This window comes from Podarcis vaucheri (genome assembly GCF_965113315.1).
Source record: "Podarcis vaucheri genome assembly, chromosome: 12".
Lineage (NCBI taxonomy): Eukaryota > Metazoa > Chordata > Lepidosauria > Squamata > Lacertidae > Podarcis > Podarcis vaucheri.
This window is the reverse complement of record NC_138750.1, coordinates 43,809,217-43,830,872: the sequence shown is the minus strand read 5'-3', so window position 1 is coordinate 43,830,872 and position 21,656 is coordinate 43,809,217. Positions and strand designations below refer to the sequence as shown.

The window sequence follows — 21,656 nt, the reverse complement described above, 5'->3', positions numbered from 1 at the left end:
TCTGTTTTCCAGGCTGGACTGTGTACGGACAAAAGTGTGGGTTGCAGCTTTTGGGGTGCTGTCAGCAGGCTTATCTGTCGTCAGCAGCTTTGGATTGCTGCTCTTTTGTGGGGTGCCGTTTGTTGTCACAGTTGCAAATTCGCCATTTCTTATCCTTGGTAAGTGAGCAAATGTACACATTCCTCCTGACTTCTCCATTGGGCTTTTCATTAATACATTTAAGTATGATGATGGGTGAAAATTCTCTTACATATCTACGGGTTTGCGACGTTAAGGAGCCTTTTTTCCCCGGGAGCCAAGTCATTCGAGTTTCAAGATATCACTGTATTTCTCTTCTCGCATGACATATAGGAACTAATATGTTATATATTTGCCATTCTTCAGGGGTTGGTGTTGATGACATGTTCATCCTGGTGTCTTGCTGGCAGAAGACTAAAGTGAAGGACAGTGTCAGAGATCGAATGGCTGACACCTACAGAGAAGCAGCTGTGTCCATTACCATCACGACCCTCACAGACGTTTTAGCCTTCTACATTGGAATTGCAACTTCATTCCAGTCCGTTCAGGCATTTTGCATCTACACAGGAACAGCCTTTGTGTTCTGCTACTTATATAGCCTGACATTTCTTGGGGCCATTCTTGCTTTAAATGGGAGTCGAGAAGAAAGCAACAGACACTGGCTCACATTCATGAAAGTGAACAATGAGCCTCAGGATTCTCAGGGCTGCACATATAACATGTGCTGTGTAGGAGGGTCTTTTGATGAGTCCACTGGAGCAGAGACTGAACACCCCATGAATGGATTCTTTAGAAAGTATTACGGTCCCTTCCTTATGCACAGCTGGACCAAGGTGCTTGTGGTAGTCCTTTATCTCATCTACTTGGGTAGTAGTATTTTTGGCTGCACTCAAGTCCAAGAAGGTATAGATCTTCGAAATCTAGCTAGTGACAATTCTTATGTCATCCAGTATTATGAATGGGAAAAGGAATATTTTTCAGAATACGGCCCAAGGGTTATGGTGGTTGTTACTGAAAGCAAAGCTTATTGGGATTCATCTGTCCGTGCAGATCTTGAAAACTGTATGAATGCACTAGAAAGCTCATCCTACATCAACAAGAATTTATCAGTGTCCTGGTTGAGAACTTACCAAGATGTCGCTAAACGTATGTCTTTCAATATAGATGACCATAGGCTTTTCATTGACAATTTAGCCACCCTTTTTGGGATTAATCCAGACTTCAAGTGGGATATTAATGTTATTGCTACAGAAATATTAGCATCACGTTTTTTCATACAGACAGTCAATGTTACTACTGCAGTGGATGAGAGGAGTCTTTTAAATGAACTGAGAGGCCTTGCTAAGGACTGCAAGGTACCGTTAATGGTTTATCATCCAGCTTTTATTTACTTTGATCAATATCTTGTGATCGTTCAGAACACAGTTCAAAATGTTCTGATTGCTGCTGGAGCCATGCTACTCATTTCCTTACTACTCATTCCCAATCCTCTTTGTTCTTTGTGGGTAACCTTTGCTATTGCCTCTGTTATTGTCGGAGTAGCTGGTTTCATGTCTTTCTGGAATGTGAATCTTGATTCCATATCCATGATTAACCTTGTAATTTGCATAGGGTTTTCAGTAGACTTCTCAGCCCATATTTCCTATGCTTTTGTTGCCAGTGAGAAACACAAAGTGAATGACAAGGCTGTGGATGCTTTGTACCACCTTGGCTACCCTGTTACGCAGGGAGCTATTTCCACTATCTTGGGAGTTATTGTACTCTCCATGGCATCCTCTTACATCTTCAGAACCTTTTTTAAGATAATGTTTCTGGTGATCTTGTTTGGGGCTGTTCACGGTCTCATTTTTATTCCTGTGTTCTTAACTTTCTTCGGCTTTTGTAGTAAAATGCCAAATAGACAGCTTCCAGTCAGTGCCCAGAGCTCCAGTGCTGAAGGAGTTCCTTTCTCAGATACAAATACTGTATTATGAAACCGCCTAATGTAAACATGACAATATTACAATGAGAGCAGTTTGATAATGGAACTAATTACCTAGAGGGCAGGAGTGGGCTCTTCCTGGTAAGCATTTAAGGTCCCCATCCCTACCTTGCAGGCTGCCATCTGATTGGGTTTTACTTTGATTCTGACTTGATTTTAGGAGGTAGGATGTATTTTAATTGATTGCTTGATTTTATGGTAATATGTCATATATTTGATATTAGCCACTCTGAGCCCTGTTTTGGCTGGGGAGGGCAGGGTATAAATAAAATTTATTATTATTATTATTATTATTATTATTATTATTATTATTCCTCAGTGTTCTCTCTCTCACCACTTGCGGGCCAACTTTGGAAAGTGAGCAGGACCACTGACATCACGATTACATCAGGTGGCCCTTTTGCCCACATGGGTCTTACAGAGCACTTTTCATAAGGCTTCGTAAGACCCAATGATTAGCTGATTGTCAGGTGTTGCAAAGCCCTGCACGCAGCATTTTGCTTAGGATATTTCAGGCACCACCATTCCACTGATTGACAGCGCCTCAAAACCCCTTTCAGTTGAGCCACGTTTCAAACCTGCCTGGAAATACCACCCATTGAAGTGGGTACCCCTCCTTATCCCAGATCTGTAGGGGCCTACTAAGGTAGAATCTCTTATGTTCTCTGTGATGCTATGATATTAGCACCCAAAATGTACAATATATCAAGTTTTGCTTGTGTTATATTTTCTTTTCTTTTTTTAATGTATTTTTTTTAAAGATTTCTTGGTTTACAAAAATATGTGCGATGTCTCTTTTTTCGAGTTACCTTTTCTACAGGTCAGTTTCATTTGTTGAGACATTAGTGTTACATTAGGAAGAAAAGGGGGGAAGAGGTGGAGGGGGCCATGGTGGGTGGGGTGGGGATGTTTCTATTTTACTTAATGTATGTGTGGGGTTTTGTGTCAGCATCATTTGCGCAGGTTCTATCTGCTTGTGTTCCTTTGGTGGTGAGAGAAGTTGGGGTTTGCCTAGGGTGTGGTTGCTTGTTTTGGCTGTGGTCAACTTTGTTTTCATGCGTGAGTTGGGAGGGTGTTTTTGAATGTTGCGGCTGGGACAGAGGAGGGAGAGTTTGGTTGTGTTCTCCAAGCATATTGTGTCTACCTTCTGTCTCATCATCTAAAAATCTGATTCTAACCTTTGTAGCATCTTTGAAAATGGTCCTTGTCCCATTTTGTTGCCATTATGGTATCTTCTTGGCCTCTTCTGAATTCCTGTCTTGTGTACACACACAATTTTTCTGTGGTTTGAATTTGAATTCAGTCAATTGACATGATGTGGAGGCTTGATTTTCAATGACAGCTGGTTAAAACAGCTGCTGCTGGACCTCCCTCTCTTATCTTACAAGTAAGGAAAGTACATACAGTAGCTCCATAATTCCGAATACAGAATTCCCCCACAATACATGTGCCCTGAAGTTATTTTTGATTTCCACACATCCACAAGCATTGCTGTTCCTGTTCCTAGGCCAATGCAAATATTAGAACCACACAAGAGTTTATTAATACAAATTAGGATATGTTTTGCATAAAGACCCCATTATAAATCTTCATTCAAATTAATTATCTGTACTAAAGTTACAATCAATACATTTCCCATATAATTCATATTCCACCTAGCAAATAACAGTAAAAAAATAAAAATCAATTGTACTTAAATAATTGAAGGCTGTAATCATAGGCACGCCTCCAGAGCAACACTCTACATGCCTACTTAGAAATAAACACCATTTTTTTTCAACTGAGCTTTATGCCAGGTAGGTCTGTGTTGGCCTGCGGTGTTACATACAGATACATCTGTTTTGCACAATCAGAAATTTGTAGCTTAGCAGAAATTCTGTATTGTGCACCGAACTGAAAAGACATTGGACTTGCTCCATTTGTCATATGCATTTATATCTTCTACCACAAGCCACCTACTGTGCCTACGTCTTACCCGTCAGACTGTGGTGATAGGCATGGCCAGAACGTGTCCTGTATAGAGAGAGGTTTCCATTTTGGGGACTAGTAGTACCGTGGCGATCAAGGGGTTTTGAGGTTTTGAACTGCAAAAAACAAACCTTGAACACTAAGCCATTACTGATAATTAATTTAGTATAATGCCTGGAAATGCATTTCTACAACCAGCTTCCAACATCAGTACCTTCAGCTCCATGAGAATCGGTTGTGTCAGAATTTTCTTTCAAGTATAAGATTAAAGTTGACACAGTGGACTGAGGATCAAGTAGTTTCGTGAGAGGTATTTCCACTCTCTTTTCCGTAAAGATACGATTCTGTAGAGTAAAGGCTAATGTAGAGTCTACACCCAATGATGAAAGTGGCGTATGCATTGAAAGATCAACAGGGATAGTTTTAGCCAGGCTTTTCAAAAGTGCGATTGCATAATCTACAGGCTCATTTAGAGAGTGGTTTTTGAATCCAGCTTCACCAGCAAGCTCAGGATTACCACCGGCCTCTTCAGAAACAAGTTCATAAAAGCGACTCTTCAGCGACAAATTTTGAGATAAAACATGATCAGCTAAAGTTTGAAAATTCAATTTTAACACAGCTTGCTGAGGTTTATCCAGAATTAAGCTTCGTTTTAGATATTCATGAACCTCATTCACTTGCAGATCCTCTATTCCTTTCGTTTGTAACCTATAATTTTGATAGTGTTGTTGATCTTGCAAGGCTCCGAGATTTAAAGCACCCCAGTTAATGGACTGCGCTGGAAGGCCACTGTTTCTCCTGTAATGACAGAAGAGATCCAGGAAGGAATTGGCAGCTGCATAGTTTGACTGTGTTGCGTTTCCAAGAAACGATGAAATAGAAGAATAACATACAAAGTGGTCAAGCTCCCTGCCTTGCATGGCACGATGAAGATTGATTACCCCTGCTACCTTTGGATTTAAAACTTCCTCAAAGTTAGACATGTTGAGGGTTTCAAGAAGCCCATCATGCAAAGCCATAGCACTGTGGAATACACCTTTAACAGGAGAGTTTGGGAAAAATTTACTGATCAACTTGATAGCTTTCTCAACCTCTGAACTGCAAACAATGTTAGACTGCAAGTTGACTATTCTGCTCCCTTCACAGTGATCCTGGAGAGCATTTATTTCTTTTTGCTCCTCTGTGCTTGGATTCCTCTGTGAAAGTAGCACAATGCACCTGCCTCCATTCTGAGCTACAAATTTTACAGTTTCTAAGCCAAGCCTAGTGAATTCATCTGCGACTATATAAACTGCATTCTGCTTAAACATTCTCCTGTCTGTTTCAGTCTCGGGTATATCTGATATCTTGCTGTCTTCCTCATCACTTTTTAGTACTGCAACTGGGAAATTCTTGCAGTTGAAATAGGATGCAACATCAGGCCTCAGATGCTTTCCTGCTTGCTGAAAAATGAAATATGCGATATCTTTTAATTGTTTCATATTCATTGACTTCAGCCAACAATACATCTCCTTCTGAGATCGTATCAGATATGCTTTCTGGAAAATGCGGATAAGACTGACAGTGTGAATATGGATATTTTCATGATCACTCCCAGCCAGATACCTCAAACATTCTGGTTGTTCATTGCCATAAACCAGTACAACATCTCGGAGATGGAAAAGACAGCTTAGGCCCTCTTTAAATAGTCCATTTAGTGGAGGTAGAAAAATAAGGGCATTGCACTGATTAACACGTTGCCATAGACCAGTTGTATGGTTTGTAACTATTATTTTCCAACCTAATTCCTGAGCTGAAAAAGTAAGCACTTTGCCCAAAACTGACTCAGGCTCAGTGCAAACAATACCTAATATTTCATTATGTTTTGGCACTGGCAGCGTTTGATGAAAAATCTCCCTTGCTACCCAGAAGAATGAAGTACATGGTATATTTCTGAAACATGGAAATTTTTGAGTACTGAAACAAACTGTTTCTGGAATATTAATTCTTGACGCTGCAGAAACCGGATAACATGAAGCAATATGATCTCCCACTTTTACCTTTTTCACCTCACTACCTGTTGCTGTTACAGTGCCAGTAAAGTCTAGAGCTAATAGCTTGTGTTTATCTATAGTATCTGAATTCCAATACAACGTTTTCCCAAACTTGCAGCTGGACATGCTAACAGGGAAATAGTCTTCTGAGTGGATGCTTATTTTTTCAAGTTGAACTTCAACACTGTGGTTGCCAAGTTGAGTACGTGAGTTGGCAACTTTAACTGACAGATCATTCATACAGTATGGATCTCCTGTATACAAGATGCAGAAGTCTGAGTTCTGAAGTGGGTGGGAAGGTGTATTGAAGGCTGTGGGTTCAATCTGTGTGCGCCTAATTTCAGAACTATAAATTCGTCCCTCATCAATCCAGACTTCTGGATAATCCTGTGCTTTATATTTTACTAAAACATCAGCTAAGGCCGAGATATCTATTGCATTTGTAGAGCTGATGTCAATAATCTGAAACGTTATTTCCGGGACTTCAACCATACATGTTCGAGCCATGCCGTACAAACCAAAGCCAGTGTTTATATGGTCTACTTTCCTTTCTGATGTCCTGTAAGTGATTACTGTAATGGAGCAATGGGACTTCTTCTCCTTTAATGCAATAACAACTTGGCGAAATGCCTCACAGCATCTTACTGAATGTTTCACCACTTTCTCTGGCAAATTTTCATTCAGTTTTTGGATGCCCCACATAAACAGAACATCATCATAACCCTGCAGTTCCATATTAATCTTACTTTGTGCATAGGTATCTGTTCTCTTAGCTGCCAACAATTTCTCCCATTCCTGATACGCAACAAATCTAGACTCGCTATGTAAGTAATTCTTGAGCTGCTGCGATATTCCAAATTTGTCAGCAAACACCACAACTCGAGGTGCTTTGGGCAGATTATGCATTGCTTGATCAGAAGTTATTTCCTTCCACTGATTTTCAAACAACAATTCATTTTGTTTCCTGGGAATTTCCTGCACCAAATTAATTTGAACACATCTCAGTTCTACCAGAATGGAGCCTTGTTTGTCTGTGAAGCATCCACAAAACTCTAAGAAATTGTCAGTGGACTTGGTTGTTTTTAAATATATAATCATTTCCTCTTCCAATGAGTGAGCAACTGCAAGACTACTTATACCAGAAGGTAAAACTACTTTGTTATTGGAAGTAACTGCAGCCAGAATACCTACCATTTGCAGAAAACAATCTAAAAGGACTGGATGGATATAATACTCATACATTTCTTCTACTGTTTGTCTCTTCACTGTAACAGTTGTCACAGCTTCTTTCAAGTCTTCACAATAAAATACATTACTTAGCTGCCTGAAAGTAGCATCATAGTTGGATCCAGACTGAGCCAATATTTCATAAACCTCATCTTCGCTAACAACAGATCTACACCTCTGAAAAATGTCTTTTAAGGAAATAATCTTTTCTTCAATTGATGTTTCAGGGTTCTTTCTGACTTGTCCCGAAGCATAAACTGTATTAGCTGAACCTGATTGTATTCTGAATTTTGACACTGTTTGTTGTGGCTCAACCTTTATCTTCAAAGCATGGAGATTTTCATTTAAAACACATGGTGCAGGGAAAAATATATTCATTTGACAATAACTTAAGGGTACTTTTGGCCTTGAGCTCATCATCACGGCTGCCAGAGCAAGTTCCACCAAAACAACTACAGGAATTAATGCAGCACAGTAGTTCTTGTGCTCATATAAATGTGGTTTCAGAGCCTCAGAAATAGAACAAATGAATTCTGAGTTATCCTTATTTGTACTGCAAATTAAAGAATGGTTTGAGCTTACACCTCTGCTGTTTGCTTTCTGATGCAGCATGAGTTTCTGATGATCAAAGTGATACCTGGGATAAGCTGATGGTACACTTTGATAACCTTCATAAAAATGCTGCCAATTCACATTCAATCCCAATTCAAAAAGATCTTTCACTAGATTAAGAAGAGTCACATATTCCCTATCCGTTTGCAAAGAATGAAAAACTCTGGTTTGCGTCCCTAATGTCTCAATGATGTATCTCTGCAAAGCTCTTTGAGGACCTATTTCCACAAATGCAATGTTGTCCTTGCCTCTTACTGATGTTATTATGGCCCCGGCAAAAGAAACAGGATCCCGAACCTGTCTGGCCCAGTAGGTGCCTGTAACAAAATCACCATCTGAAAAGGCCTTCCCTGTTGCTGTAGAAATAAGCTCAATCTCTGGCTTCCTTTTCTTTAATTCTGATAAGCTTTCTGAGAGTTCTGTTAGTACCGGTTCTATCATGTGGCTGTGATATGCAGCTGGCCCATCTAAAGTATGAAGAAATATGTTTCTTTTACTGAAGTGCTCAGCCAGATCTTTCTGAATGGAGTGGATAGACACTTCATCTCCTGATAGGGTGCAGGACAAAGGACTGTTAAATGCTGCAATGCAGACTTCCCCGGAATATGCTCCAAGGGCTGCTGACACTTCTGCAACGGGAATGTTGCCAACCACCAGCATTCTGCCTCCAGTGACTTTAGCCTGCAGCCTGCTCCTGTGGTAGATGACTTTGACAGCATCTTCCAGGGAAATCAAGCCAGCACAATGGGCAGCAGCTACTTCGCCAACTGAATAGCCAACAGCACCAATTGGCTTAACGCCCCAGTGTTGCAGGAGTGTAACCAAGGCCACCTGCAGAGTAAAGAGTAAGGGCTGGGCAACTTCAGGCCTGGGCAAATCATTGTGCTCACTTTCTGTTAAATTCAAAATTCCAGTGGGTGAAAGCTGCTGAAATAATTGCTTGATTTCAATACATTTGTCTCTGAAGACGGGCTCAGATTTCAGCAGGATTCTACATATCCCTTTGAAATTCAGACCATTACCGGAGAACACAAAGATCAATTCTGCAGGCTTTTTCCCTGAAACAGTTTCCATTTCAGTTGAATTAAGCTGTTGCTGTAAGTGCTGGAGAGAGGATGCCACAAACGCTTTTCTGTATTTGTGGTTTATGTGACTTCTTCTACAAGCAGATGTGTAGGCCACATTTGGGAGTGTCGCTGATTCACTGGTATTAAGGTACCTAGCTGTGTCTTCTATCGCCCTTTTGAGAGAACTTCTTAAAGCTGCCGAAATGACAAATAATTCGACGGGCCTTTTGGCTGGAAGGGTAACCTGGGCCTGTTTAAATTGTTTGACAACCACATGGGCATTGGTCCCACCAAGTCCAAAACAACTGATCCCAGCAACTCTGCCAAAATCCTTGAACTCCTCCCACTTCTCCACTGTTGTTGGGATGGAGAGATTCAGTTTCCCTGTATTTATGCTGCTGGTGCTCTCTGAGAAGTGCAAGGATGGGACTATCTTCCCATGGTGCATCATGAGAAGAACTTTGATTAAGCCTGCTGCCCCAGCAGCCGACTCTGTGTGCCCAATGTTCCCTTTAACGGAGCCAATCTTGAGAGGGGGCAAATCGGGAGGCCTTTTTCTGCCAATGACATTGCCTAAGCTCTCTGCTTCAGTGGCATCTTCAATAGGGATTCCTAGACCATTTGTTTCAATGTACTGAACAGCTGAAGGATCAATATATGTTGGATAAATGTTAAGTAACAACTTCTCTTGTGCTGCTTGAGATGATCGCATGCCTGGAGCAACAGAACTTCCATTCTGGTTGATTGCCGTGATGCTGATGATGCCCCATATTTTGTTGAATTCTTCCTGTGCCTATTTGTGGACAAAAGATTCGAGGAATACACAATGTTATCAAACATTAAGTAACTGTTGCAGCATGATTATATTTAGATTTGTTTTAACAGCGACAGCACTGATCGATTTTGTTTGAGAGCAGTGTTTGGACCTTTCAGTAACACTGAATCTTCTCCTCATCTGTAACTTCCCGTGACGTTGCTTTGGTGATATAATTACCAAAGTCCATGATCCTAAACTACCTACTGCAGGCCAGTAGGATATACAACTTTATGCTGAATTCACTTTTTTTCTGCGCCATGGTATTACTTTTTTTCTGCACCATTCTTGCTCTCTTAAGCATTACTTACAGTACAAGAGCAGCAAGTTATTCCAGCCATTTATTTCGAGGGATATTGGGGAAATTTGTAATTATTATGTGGCAGTTACGCATTTTTTAGTGGCTAACTATTTCTTGTTGGACTGTTTTCTGGTTAATAGTTTGGAATACTTCATTAGTGAGTAAATTAAGGAGTCAGTCTGGTGTAATCAGAATGTCAGACTAGTACTGGGAAGATCAAGTTTCAAATCTGCTTTCAGTCATTAATCTTATCGTGTGGCTTTAGATCAATGACCATCTTTCAGTCATTGGATAACAGGGTAGAGCACAATGTATGTATGCCACCTTGAGTTCCTTTGAAGAAAGACAGGATATAAATATAATAAATAAATAGTATCTGTTTAGAAGAGAGTCTCATGATAATTGGGAATCTCTCCAATATCTTCTAATTTAGATACCAATCAGAATTCAGAGGTTAAAACCTCTAGTTCAGGGGATCATGCCAAGAAACAGCAGCCAAAGGTAGATAGCCATTTTGAAGGCTTAGTGACATAGGCAGAGAATCTTTCTGGAACTGTTTCTGGAGATTTGAGATAGAGTAGCATCAGTGCTACCTTGAAGGAATGCCTGTTTGCCTCCACTTAGGTTCTGCTTGGGCATATTTTTTTAAAAAGCAAATATTACAAAGACAGCAAGTTTCTGGTGTTCTCCTTTCCAAAGCACACTAGACCCAATGAACATCCCTGGGACATTTGGGAAATTGAGAGTTCAGTATAAACACCCTACCTTTACCAGTGGCTTTAATAAAAGAACGCCACATCCTTCTCCTCTTCCATAGCCACCTGCATGTTTAGAGAAGGGTTTACTAATTCCGTCAGGTGATAAAAGGTTTGCTTTACTCAGAGATACAAACTTCCAAGGCTCTATGATGCAATTTACTCCTCCGCAGATAGCAGATTCGCAGTCTCCTATATCAAAGGTACAGAAAAACAAAACGAGACTGAAATCATGAAAGGGGGAAAACAAATATTTCATTCACGTAGCCACGAGGTGTTGATACCATCTGTGTCATCATGGTGATTTCTCTTGCAGAATCCTTTGTTGGGCATATCTTTGTCTCTCATCTCCATGTTTTAAACTAGCCTCTCCTGGATCAGGCAGGGCATAAGCAGTGGAACGTTGGTTGTCGAACGTAATCCGTTCTGGAAGACCATTTGACTTCCAAAACGTTCGACAACTGAGGCGCAATTACCGGTCGGCAAAATCCACTGGAAAAATGGAGAAATGCACCTCAGAAGCCATTCGACTTCCGAGGCACGTTCAAAAATGGAAGCATTCACTTCCGGGTTGTCAGCGTTTGAAATCCGCAACGTTCAACTTCCGAAGTGTTTGACAACCGAGGTTCCATGCACCACTTAGCACAGTGCATTACAGTTGATATAATACACAGAAAAATCATTTAGTGATCCACTAAGACCCTCAGCAATTTTCAAGTGGTCTATGGGGGGGTGGGGGAAGTTTGGGAATCACGGTTAATGGTATGCATAAGAAACCTAGTAACCAAGAATACCTTGTTTAATGGCTTTGTAACCAAGGTCCAAAGCAGAGAGAAAAGATGAACAAGCTGTATCAATGGCAATTGATGGTCCAGTCAAATTAAAACTGTATGAAATCCGATGAGCAGCTGTACTCATTGCTGCCCCTGTGGCATCATAATGATTTATTTCAGCAACTGCCCTGCTGGTTATAGATTCATAGTCTCGATTCATCAGGCCTGTAAATACAGAACATTTGTTTTTAAGGTCAATTTACACTCAAATCTACATCTAGTACTGGTTTTTATTCTTCACCTCCTATCCTACAATTATTTATTATTTCACTTTTATTCTGTGTTTCTTCTAAGGCACTTAAGCAGCATGTGTTTCCCCATCTCAGTTTCCCTTCACAGTAAATCTGATAACCAGCCTCGCACACAACCAACATGCTTAAGTTTTATTAATGCCTGAAGGGGTTAAAAACACAGAGTGAGCTCTCCTGCCAAGCTTAGCTATGTCACTTCCCCCGACCTTGGGATGAGATAGGTAATCAGGCTTACGGTCCCATCTACTTGAGAAACTCAGTGTGTGAGGAGGTTTGAGCTGCTTGTTTCAGCTCAGCCACATGGCTCTCACCAGCCACCCTTGTGTTCATATTCCAATAAATCTAGGAACTTTTACCACTTTGTAACTAAGCTAAGTTTTCCTGCCTGTGCAATGTTTTCTGATGAACGTATGGAAAAGCACATGAAGCTGGCATTTGATGAGTTTGTAAGTAAACCAATTTTTAAATTACCAAACTTGTGGCCTTTTCCTATGCTGGGGAAGAGGGGAATTTAGGAACTCACTTGGAAAGACATATTTTAAAGGCCTAACAATATTATCCAATATTGTCAATTCTGACAAAGCAATTATCCAGCGTCTTCCAACATCATTTTATTTGGAATTACCAGGTGTAAATGTCCATATAGATGTGGTGTTACCAATCGTCGTGTGGCCCCCTCTAAAGCAGATATATGGTATGCAATGTAAATATACAAAATCTTCTGCATCATAACTATTATCTTACCAACAAAAACCCCTGTTTTGGTACCACTAATGTTTTCAGGAGTGACTCCTGCATCTTCCAGCGCTCTGTAGGTACATTCCATGAGTAACTTTTGCTGAGGATCCATACGCTCAGCTTCCTCATTGCTGATGCCAAACAGCTTGTTATCGAATGCATTCAATCTAAAAAAAATAAATGGAGGTATGACATGATATATGGTGTGATTCATATACTGCTTAATCCAACATGCTCTGATAAGATATACTTAAAATTCATTGAAGCCTAATACTACATGTTGTAAGGTAAAGGGTAAAGGGACCCCTGACCATTAGGTCCAGTCGTCACCGACTCTGGGGTTGCGGCGCTCATCTCGCTTTATTGGCCGAGAGAGCCAGCGTACAGCTTCCAGCACAGAAATTGTCAAGATAGGACACAGCAGATAGGACACTGTGCCCATGTCATTTCATAGTACAGTGGTACCTTGGTTTATGAACTTAATCTGTTCCAGAAGTCCGTTCTTAAACCAAGGCGTGCTTTCCCATAGCAGCGGGGACTCAGTTTACAAATGAAACACACTCAACGGGAAGCGGAACATGTTCTGCTTCCAAGGCAAAGTTCACAAACCAAAACACCTTCCAGGTTTGCAGCATTCTAAATCCAAGTTGTTCATAAACTAAACTGTTCTTAAACCAAGGTACCACTGTATGAAGCTGGTGGAAATACCAGTGAAACACCATGGCTTGAAACTATTGCACCAGGAAAAGCTGCACTGCAGTATAATCAGGGCTCCCCCTCCCCCACCAGAACTCGCTGGAACTCAGTTTGGCATCTCTCAGGTGGGCACCATTGCCATTATAAGAGGACAAGGGAGGTGTTCATAGTGAGTTCCACCACCTCTTTTTCTAGAAAAAGAGCGCTGGGAATAAGGATAACTCTCATGTGGGAGACAACAGTGCTAAAATGGGTTATAGCTGCCTTAGTCCCAGGGTATGATCTGAAGCAAGAATGAGGCATTTGTTGGGCACACTGGCTGGCATTTATGGGACATTTGGAGGAGCATAGAGACAACATCTGGTCTGAAGGCACTTAGGGACATCTCCTTACTGAAGCTGAGCAGGTCCAGATGTACCTGGGTTGGTGACCGCCTGGGAACTTGGATTCCATGATGGGTATAAAGTATAATGAAATAATAATGATAATAATGAATTTATTATTGTTGTGGTGATTATCAACTAGTCACTTTTTCAGAAAAAAAAGAACTCAAAGAGACTTGAAATGTGTCTCTGCTCATGCTGCTCACCAAACCACCTCAGCATGGGTCCTGCCCTCAAGGCCTTCCGATCATGTAGTTGGAAAAGAGATTAATACCCACACTCTGAATTGTAGCTGATGAGCAGAATGTGGAGGGACATTAGTATTATGATGACATCACCTTTTTTGTGAAGTTCATATAGTGTACAATTTCAGCATAAGATTTGCACCCAAAGCAGCTCCCGTAGTGTGGAAATGCATTCATTATAACGCAGCACTTTGAGATTGCTCGTTAGTTTTAAGAGATATTTTGAAAGGTTCATATAATAACACATATTACACCAGCGAGTCATTTCAAGGGGGAAATCTGCAAGTTTAGAAAGTCTGAAGGATTTATTAGCAAAATATATGACTTACTCATCAAGAAGAGCAGCACGAGTTGTACGTATTTTACCTGGTTTGTCGTCACCTGGATCACACCACTCTCTAATGTTAAATCTTTCTGGAGGTATTTCTGCAGTGCAGTTTCTGCCATTCACTAACACTTTCCAGAAACTGTCAATTCCTTCACCTGTTGCATGAAGATTTAAATATACATTTTTAGATGTATTAAAATATACTGTTTCCGTTTTCAAAGTGTCAAACCTGTTGTTCAGTTTATCTGAACTTACATGAGAAATCCAACTTTCAAAATGCGATACAAATTAAATTTGCATTTCAAGTGCTACAAAATTTCAAATTTCATAGAAAATTGGACCTTTTCCTAAATCACACAATCTCATCATACTGTCTGTAATTTTTCTGCATGATGTTCCTATGAAAATTGCATTTAGCTGTTACCATATTTGTTTGGATGGCATCTCGCAGATGAGAGCCATCTAGTTGTGAAGGCATAAGCTTTAGGTTAGCATATTCCAAGTTCAGGAAGGCAAAATACATAATTAAATTGATATGTGCTATTCTGCTTGTTGTGAAAGTTAGATCATACATTTAAAGAGTATTGATGAGATGCAAAATTCCAAGATTTGTCATGTAACAAACCTGAATTTGCAGTGGACTTCACAATATCACAGACATTCACTTCTCCGTGTTCATGACAGGGACATATTTCTAGCAAGAATTTAAATACAGTGGTACCTCAGGTTAAGTAATTAATTCGTTCCAGAGGTCCGTTCTTAACCTGAAACTGTTCTTAACCTGATGCACCCCTTTAGCTAATGGGGCCTCCTGCTGCTGCTGCTCTGCCGGAGCACGATTTCTGTTCTTATCCTGAAGCAAAGTTCTTAACCTGAAGCACTATTTCTGGGTTAGCGGAGTGTGTAACCTGAAGCGTATGTAACCTGAAGCGTATGTAACCCGAGGTACCACTGTATTGGTATCTCTCAATAACTAGTGCTGAATTCTTAGTTTACTTTTACTTTAAATCACGAGAAAGCTTTATACCATAGAACAATAAAAAGAGTGAAAGAAACATGGATAACTTTCTTATATCACTCCCCCACCCAAAGACTTACCTCCAGGAAAGTTGCATCCTATACCCACAATAGCTATTTCATTCTCAGACGCCATCTTTATTTTATTTTTCTACTTGTGTTGGTCACTGAATAAGGCAATCGTCCTGTGGAAAAGAAGGTAGAGTTGTAAATATTTATTAATTGGTGACTACTCCTTGAAATATAAGCAACCCTTTGTGATGACCGCAGAGTAATATTCTTCGATGAAGAGCAGACCAGTTCATAAATGTGTGTCTGTGTGTGTGCGCGTGTTTACGATATATCTATACAGTACCAATCTCTGAGGTACGTTGAGATTCAGATGTGATCCTATTGCAATAAACAAACAGAACAGCAGGCAGCAACCTACAGGTCACCTGGGCAACCAAGCACAGATGAAGGGAAAGTTCAAGGTCTATTGTGGAGGTCAAAGAAAGAGGACTGACATCCAAGTCCTGTGTAAGAAAAGTAGGCAGTTCCATAAAGATTGATATGCATACATGAGTTGGCTGCTGAAGAGGAAGTCAATGTTTCGAGACGTAAGACTCTCCTGAGGGGCAGACTGTGAGCACTGAGGGGAATTCCAAGGCCCCACCTTCCCCTTTACCTTTAAAGCAGAATCTTGCCCCATTGAACAGTCACAGCATCCCCCAAAGGGTCCTGTCAGTAGTGCTTGCCGAGAGACCCTTATTCCCCTCACGCCGCTACACTTCTCAGGGCGGCGAAACAATAAATCCCTCTTACCTCTTTTTAATAATAATAATTTTTATTTATACCCTGCCCTCCCCAGCCTAGGCCGGACTCAGAGCGGCTTACAAGCAATAATACAAACAAGTTGAATGATTACAACTTAAAAGCAAAATTAAAATACAACATTAAAATATTGAACATTAAAATATTAAAATGTAGCCTCATCGCAGGAGAAGGAAAGGAAAAAAGAAAGAAAGAGAGGGAGGGAGGGAATCAAACTGGCTCCAAGCCAAAGGCCAGGCAGAACAACTCTGTCTTACAGGCCCTGCGGAAAGAGATCAGATCCTGCAGGGCCCTGGTCTCATGAGGCAGAGCGTTCCACCAGGCCGGAGCCACAGCTGAAAAGGCCCTGGCTCTGGTTGAAGCCAATCTAACTTCCTTAGGGCCCAGGACCACTAGGGTGTTGCTATTTATGGACCTTGAGGCTCTCCGTGGGGCATACCGGGAAAGGCGGTCCCGTAGGTACGAGGGTCCTAGGCCGTGAAGGGCTTTAAAGGTCAAAAGCAGCACCTTAAATCTGACCCTGTACTCCACCGGGAGCCAGTGCAGCTTGAAAAGCACTGGGTGAATATGCTCCCATGGCAGAGACCCCGTGAGGAGCCTCGCTGCAGCATTCTGCACCCGCTGGAGTTTCTGGGACAGCTTCAAGGGCAGCCCCGCGTAGAGCGAATTACAGTAGTCAAGCCTGGAGGTGACCGTTGCATGGATCACTGTGGCCAGGTCGGGGCGGGAAAGGTAAGTTCAAGGTAATAGACCTTGAACTTTCCCTTCATCTGTGCTTGGTTGCCCAGGTGACCTGTAGGTTGCCGCCTGCTGTTCTGTTTGTTTATTGCAACAGGATCAAATCTGAATCTCAATGTACCTCAGAGATTGGTGCTGTATAGATATTAATAAGGAGTATACAGTGGTACCTCGGGTTACATACGCTTCAGGTTACAGACTCCGCTAACCCAGAAATAGTGGTTCAATTTAAGAACTTTGCTTCAGGAGAAGAACAGAAATTGTGCTCCGGCGGCGCAGCAGCAGGTTAAGAACAGTTTCAGGTTAAGAACGGACCTCCGGAACGAATTAAGTACTTAACCTGAGGTACCACTGTAATGGGGAAAGTGCTCTAGAGAGTGTGAGGTAACTTACACTTGACGTACTACAGGTACGCCAATTCTAGGGGGTGGAGGTGTCTTCAGCCTCCTCAATATTTGTTTGAAGGGGCCCAACGCCCCCCCCAAAAAAAAATATTGAGGGAGACTGGTGCAACACACACTGACACACACCCCCCAATCTTGGGGGGCAACCTGGCGCCTCTCACATAACATCTAACCTTTTAAAAATAAAATAAAATGTTTCTATTACAGTGGTACCTTAGTTCTCAAACGCCTTGGTTCCCAAATGCCGAAAAACCTGGAAGTAAGTGTTTTTGGGAAGCCGAACGTCCGATGTGGCTGTCGGCTGCTGTTTCTGGGGCGCCTTCACCTATCAGAAGCTGCGCCTTGGTTTTTGAACATTTGAGAAGTCATATGGACTTCTGGAACAGATTAAGTTTGGTACTTTTGTTTTTGCTATTTCTTTTGCGTTTTTGTTTATGAGGCTTTTTTGGTTAATTTTTTTTGTGACTGTGTGGAACCCAGTTCAGCTACTGTTTGAGTGAGTGAGTGACTGCGGAAATGGATAACACACACACACACACACCCATCCAAACAATGACAACCATCAATGCAGGTAAGAAAAAATAATAATTTTAATTTTTCTCATCTACAAAACTTATTTATTTTATAGTACAGTTGATTATTGCTTTCATTTTATGGATTAGTTGTATTGTTAGTGAAATTCATGTTAAATTGCTGTTTTAGGGGTTGTTTTTAAAAGTCTGGAGCGGATTAATCCATTTTGCATTACTTTCTATGGGAAAACAAATCAAGATGGATTTTTAATAAACAGGAAGCCAGAGATGTCTAAGTCTTCACAGCAAAGGAGAATCCTGTTGTGGACAAAGGCTGTCATCAAGTGAGACGATGAAGTGGTCCTAATTATTTGAAGGGCAGAAAGCTACATTTGGGCAGGAATGTAGTCACCTAGTCTTTATGGGGTTAGATTTCATACTTCTTCTAATAAGACGGAGTAAGCCTCCAGCTTTTTGAGTTTTCTCCCCAATTCTTTTCAGCTTCTGTTTATAAACATCCTGTTTTGGCTGGCCTAGATATATAAATTGAGCAGCTGCACTCACTTTACTCCTTACAAAAGATGTTCCTGTGTAAAATGAGCTTTTCTCTTTTATTAGGAGCTATCGAAGAAAGTCCAATAAAAATAAAAATATCCCACTCACATCCCATCCCTCTGTGAAGTATTTCACACTTGCATTGTTTGCAACAGGCTGTTTATGTTAATGTTAAGCAATTGTTGTGTAAGCGCCTATACTTTGCCCTTTGCAGAAATTTCAACCTGGTCTATTTCTGCATTGTGCTATTGACATTTAAAACAACCATTTTAATTCCTTACTCCCCAGGACAATTTTTCTATAATGACAAATCATAATTGAGTATCAGTACATTAAGGCGTGAGATGATTATTGGAACCAGTTTGCAGAAACAGCTACCAACAGTTTAGGAATGCAGCAGTTCTGCTATGGCAAGAGCAGGGGACGGAGGCATCCTCCCTTTGAGATGGAATGCACAGAGTCTCTTCCTTTAACTGATGACTAACAATGTAGTCACAGTGTAATGAATCTGAGGATCCTCCCAGCTCCCACACAAATAAGATGTTTTCAGAAGAGCATGGAAGCTCTCCTGTTTGCACACCAGCATTTTGTTTCTGACAGTGGCTAACCAGATGCCTCTGGAAAGTTTTGTAAAATTGTACCAGGGGTTATTCCAGATCTGCTATTTCTGGATAGGCTTCAGTCACATACCAAAAAATTCAGGCTGCACAATTAAAGCTGATAGGGTGCTGTTGCACAACAAAAACACTCCCCCCCCCCACACCAGAAAAGGTAGAATTTTGGGATAAGGGGATTGGGGGGCGATTGCACTGGAAAGTGCGGAATAATTTATTTATTAAATGTATATATCTACTTATTGATTTATCGATTAAATGTATATACGTACAAGGATCACAGAGCAGTTTACAATATAAAAACACAAAAGTACATAATGTAATAAGAAACAAAGCAATACCCTCGCCCCTCACCTTTTCCGGATTGAGAGAGTCATCTGACCAGTGAGGGCGCCCAGCTCCTTAAAAAAAAGATCAGCCCCCCCCCCAGTGCCTTGGCCCCAAGGAGCTGGCGCTCTGGCCCCACACAGTTCAAAAGGCCTGGTTGAAGAGGGATGTTTTCACTTGGCACCTATAAATATGTAATGAAGGCACCAGGCTTTGAAATTCCCGAAGTAACATGCTTCAGCTAAGGGGTAATTCCGCTTCCTCTACTCATGTTCTCTGGGACACATCTGCCTGCAAATATGCATATTTATCCTAAGTATATCATATAGCATTAAGACCAGTGCTTTTATTAAAGAAAAAAAAGGTGTCGGTACTCAGTTTGGCTGGATCATGCCCAATATCCTTATGGAAACAATGAAACAATTGTTATGCCTCCCGATAAAACGAAAAGAAGATCTTATTATGGAAAAACTAATACTGAACCATCTTCAATAAAAGCATCCTGGGCACATTGGAAAAAAGCAGCTGAATAGCTTTGTAGGTGTAAATAAAGCACATTCTGTAAGTTTCTACAAGCAGTTAGAAACACACAAGTAAAATATTAACTGCTCAACGACTTTATGATTTCAGATAACTTCAGGTGTGCATGCATTAGAGATATATACACCGCCTATGTGTGACGGGGGCAAACTGGTCCTGGGTGCCCATTTCTCCAAAACATTGTCAATAAAAGTTATGTTTGAATTAATCAGCTACAGAACAGAATGTTATCTTTTCCAAGGAGAAAAGGCTGAATTGTTCAATCTACATTACACACACACACACACACACACACACACACACACACACATACACACTAAACATTATATGCGGATACTCACATAAACAAAAAGCTTGAAAGACATACACATGATGTACAATAGTAGTACAGAGAACAACTTGAAGCATTCTGTTTACATATTTAAGATTTCCATACAATAAACACAATCACATATAAATAAAGCCCATCCTTTTTTTTAAATGCACTTCTCCATTTTGTTTGTTTCTGCAACCAATACTTCCTCTGTTTAATAACACCTACCTTAGGCATGGATTTCCCAGGTTCCATGTGCTCTTTCTAAGGATCAGTTATCAGTTACACTGTCAATGAATCCCCAGTCCTTAGTCTCTGTACAAAAGTCCTTAGTTGCTCTTCATATTTTCTAGACGCATTCAGGCTAGGCTGTCTGGTTATACCAGAACAGGCATCATGCTTAATTGGCAAGTAAACAGCACGTGGTTTAGTACACTGTCTTTCAACAGAGATCGCAGAAGCTAATGAAACATGAATAAGATTTAGAAAGATAAAATTGTCATGGCAGAAGCAACAGCCTCAGACCAAATGAATAATGAGATCCTAGGCAAGATAAATAAATCTTACTTTTTTAGCACAGTGGATAACACTATCATAATTATAAGTGTCCCATATTGTAATAGGAAGATTGGTTTTACTGGTCAGTTGCTGCAACTCATATATGTTAAGGGAGCTACAGAAAGAGAGCCAGCTGTCAGTACAGTGGTACCTCGGGTTAAGTACTTAATTCATTCCAGAGGTCTGTTCTTAACCTGAAACTGTTCTTAACCTGGAGCACCACTTTAGCTAATGGGGCCTCCTGCTGTTGCCGCGCTGCCAGAGCACGATTTCTGTTCTCATCCTGAAGCAAAGTTCTTAACCCGAGGTACTATTTCTGGGTTAGCGGAGTCTGTAGCCTGAAGCGTATGTAACCCGAGGTACCACTGTACATGCCATCTCCACCCTGACCAGTCCCCTTACCAACCAAAAGCATTCCTCAGTGTCAAACTAGATATGATGCTAAATGCATAATTGCCAGTCACGTCCCTGTGTGTTTTTAAAATAAGAAGTACCGGTAATCAACTTTTTGTGGGTTGAGGGCTGCATCCCTTGGGGCAAAGTAGTGGTGGTGGGCAGAGCTGTAGCTACAGGGGGGGCTAGCCAGGTTGTTTGCCCCAGACGAAGCCTCCAGAGGGACAAAATTGAGGCTCGTGGCCTGTGTGTGTGTGTGTGTGTGTGTGCGCGCACACACAAAAGCACATGGGGGCGCTGCAAAACTGGGTCTTTGACCTGGGTGAAATAAAGCCTAGTTTCGCCCCTGGTGGGGGGACTCACATAGCAGTCAGCAGCTATCCATTTCTATTTCCCTCCTCATGCTTGCTCTCAGCAGTGGAGCAAGCCGATTGGGCGCCTGGGGCAGCGCTCGTGACCGCAGGGTGGGGCCAGTCGCCCATGGGGGCGGTGACAGTCGCCTGCGGGGCCTCCAAGGAGTCTGCCTGCCTCCTCCCATTCAGCCACCCTACAGCTGAGGGGGAGGTGGCGGGCAGACCGTTTGGGGCAGCGCTGATTCTGTGGACGCCCAAGCCACCGCGTC

General features: G+C 41.4%; 2 protein-coding genes across 6 annotated transcripts in view; one reads left to right on the top strand and one right to left on the bottom strand.

The window, feature by feature from the left end:
* LOC309515862 (uncharacterized protein) overlaps positions 1-2,283 on the top strand; it is a 31,039-nt gene extending 28,756 nt beyond the window's left edge. The window contains exons 11-12 of the mRNA XM_082194076.1: positions 13-158; positions 385-2,283. Coding sequence (XP_082050202.1) covers positions 13-158; positions 385-1,991 — 1,753 coding nt within the window. The 3' untranslated portion in view covers positions 1,992-2,283. The remainder of the gene's footprint in view (positions 1-12; positions 159-384) is intronic.
* An 891-nt stretch (positions 2,284-3,174) lies between these two features.
* LOC309515682 (mycocerosic acid synthase-like) lies at positions 3,175-21,312 on the bottom strand. Of its 5 annotated transcripts, XM_082193727.1 has the most exons (7): positions 20,312-21,312; positions 15,349-15,452; positions 14,252-14,405; positions 12,605-12,765; positions 11,571-11,774; positions 10,787-10,968; positions 3,175-9,699 (listed from the first exon to the last, which is right to left on the bottom strand). In XM_082193727.1, the coding sequence occupies exons 2-7, from the start codon at positions 15,401-15,403 to the stop codon at positions 4,156-4,158; spliced, it is 6,300 nt and encodes a 2,099-aa protein (XP_082049853.1). In that variant the 5' UTR covers positions 15,404-15,452; positions 20,312-21,312; the 3' UTR covers positions 3,175-4,155. The 5 variants fall into 5 exon arrangements, with proteins under 5 accessions (XP_082049853.1, XP_082049852.1, XP_082049854.1 ...); XM_082193726.1 differs by lacking the exon at positions 20,312-21,312 and having other exon boundaries at positions 15,349-15,634; XM_082193728.1 differs by lacking the exon at positions 20,312-21,312 and having other exon boundaries at positions 12,629-12,765; positions 15,349-15,634.
* Positions 21,313-21,656: the final 344 nt, after the last annotated feature.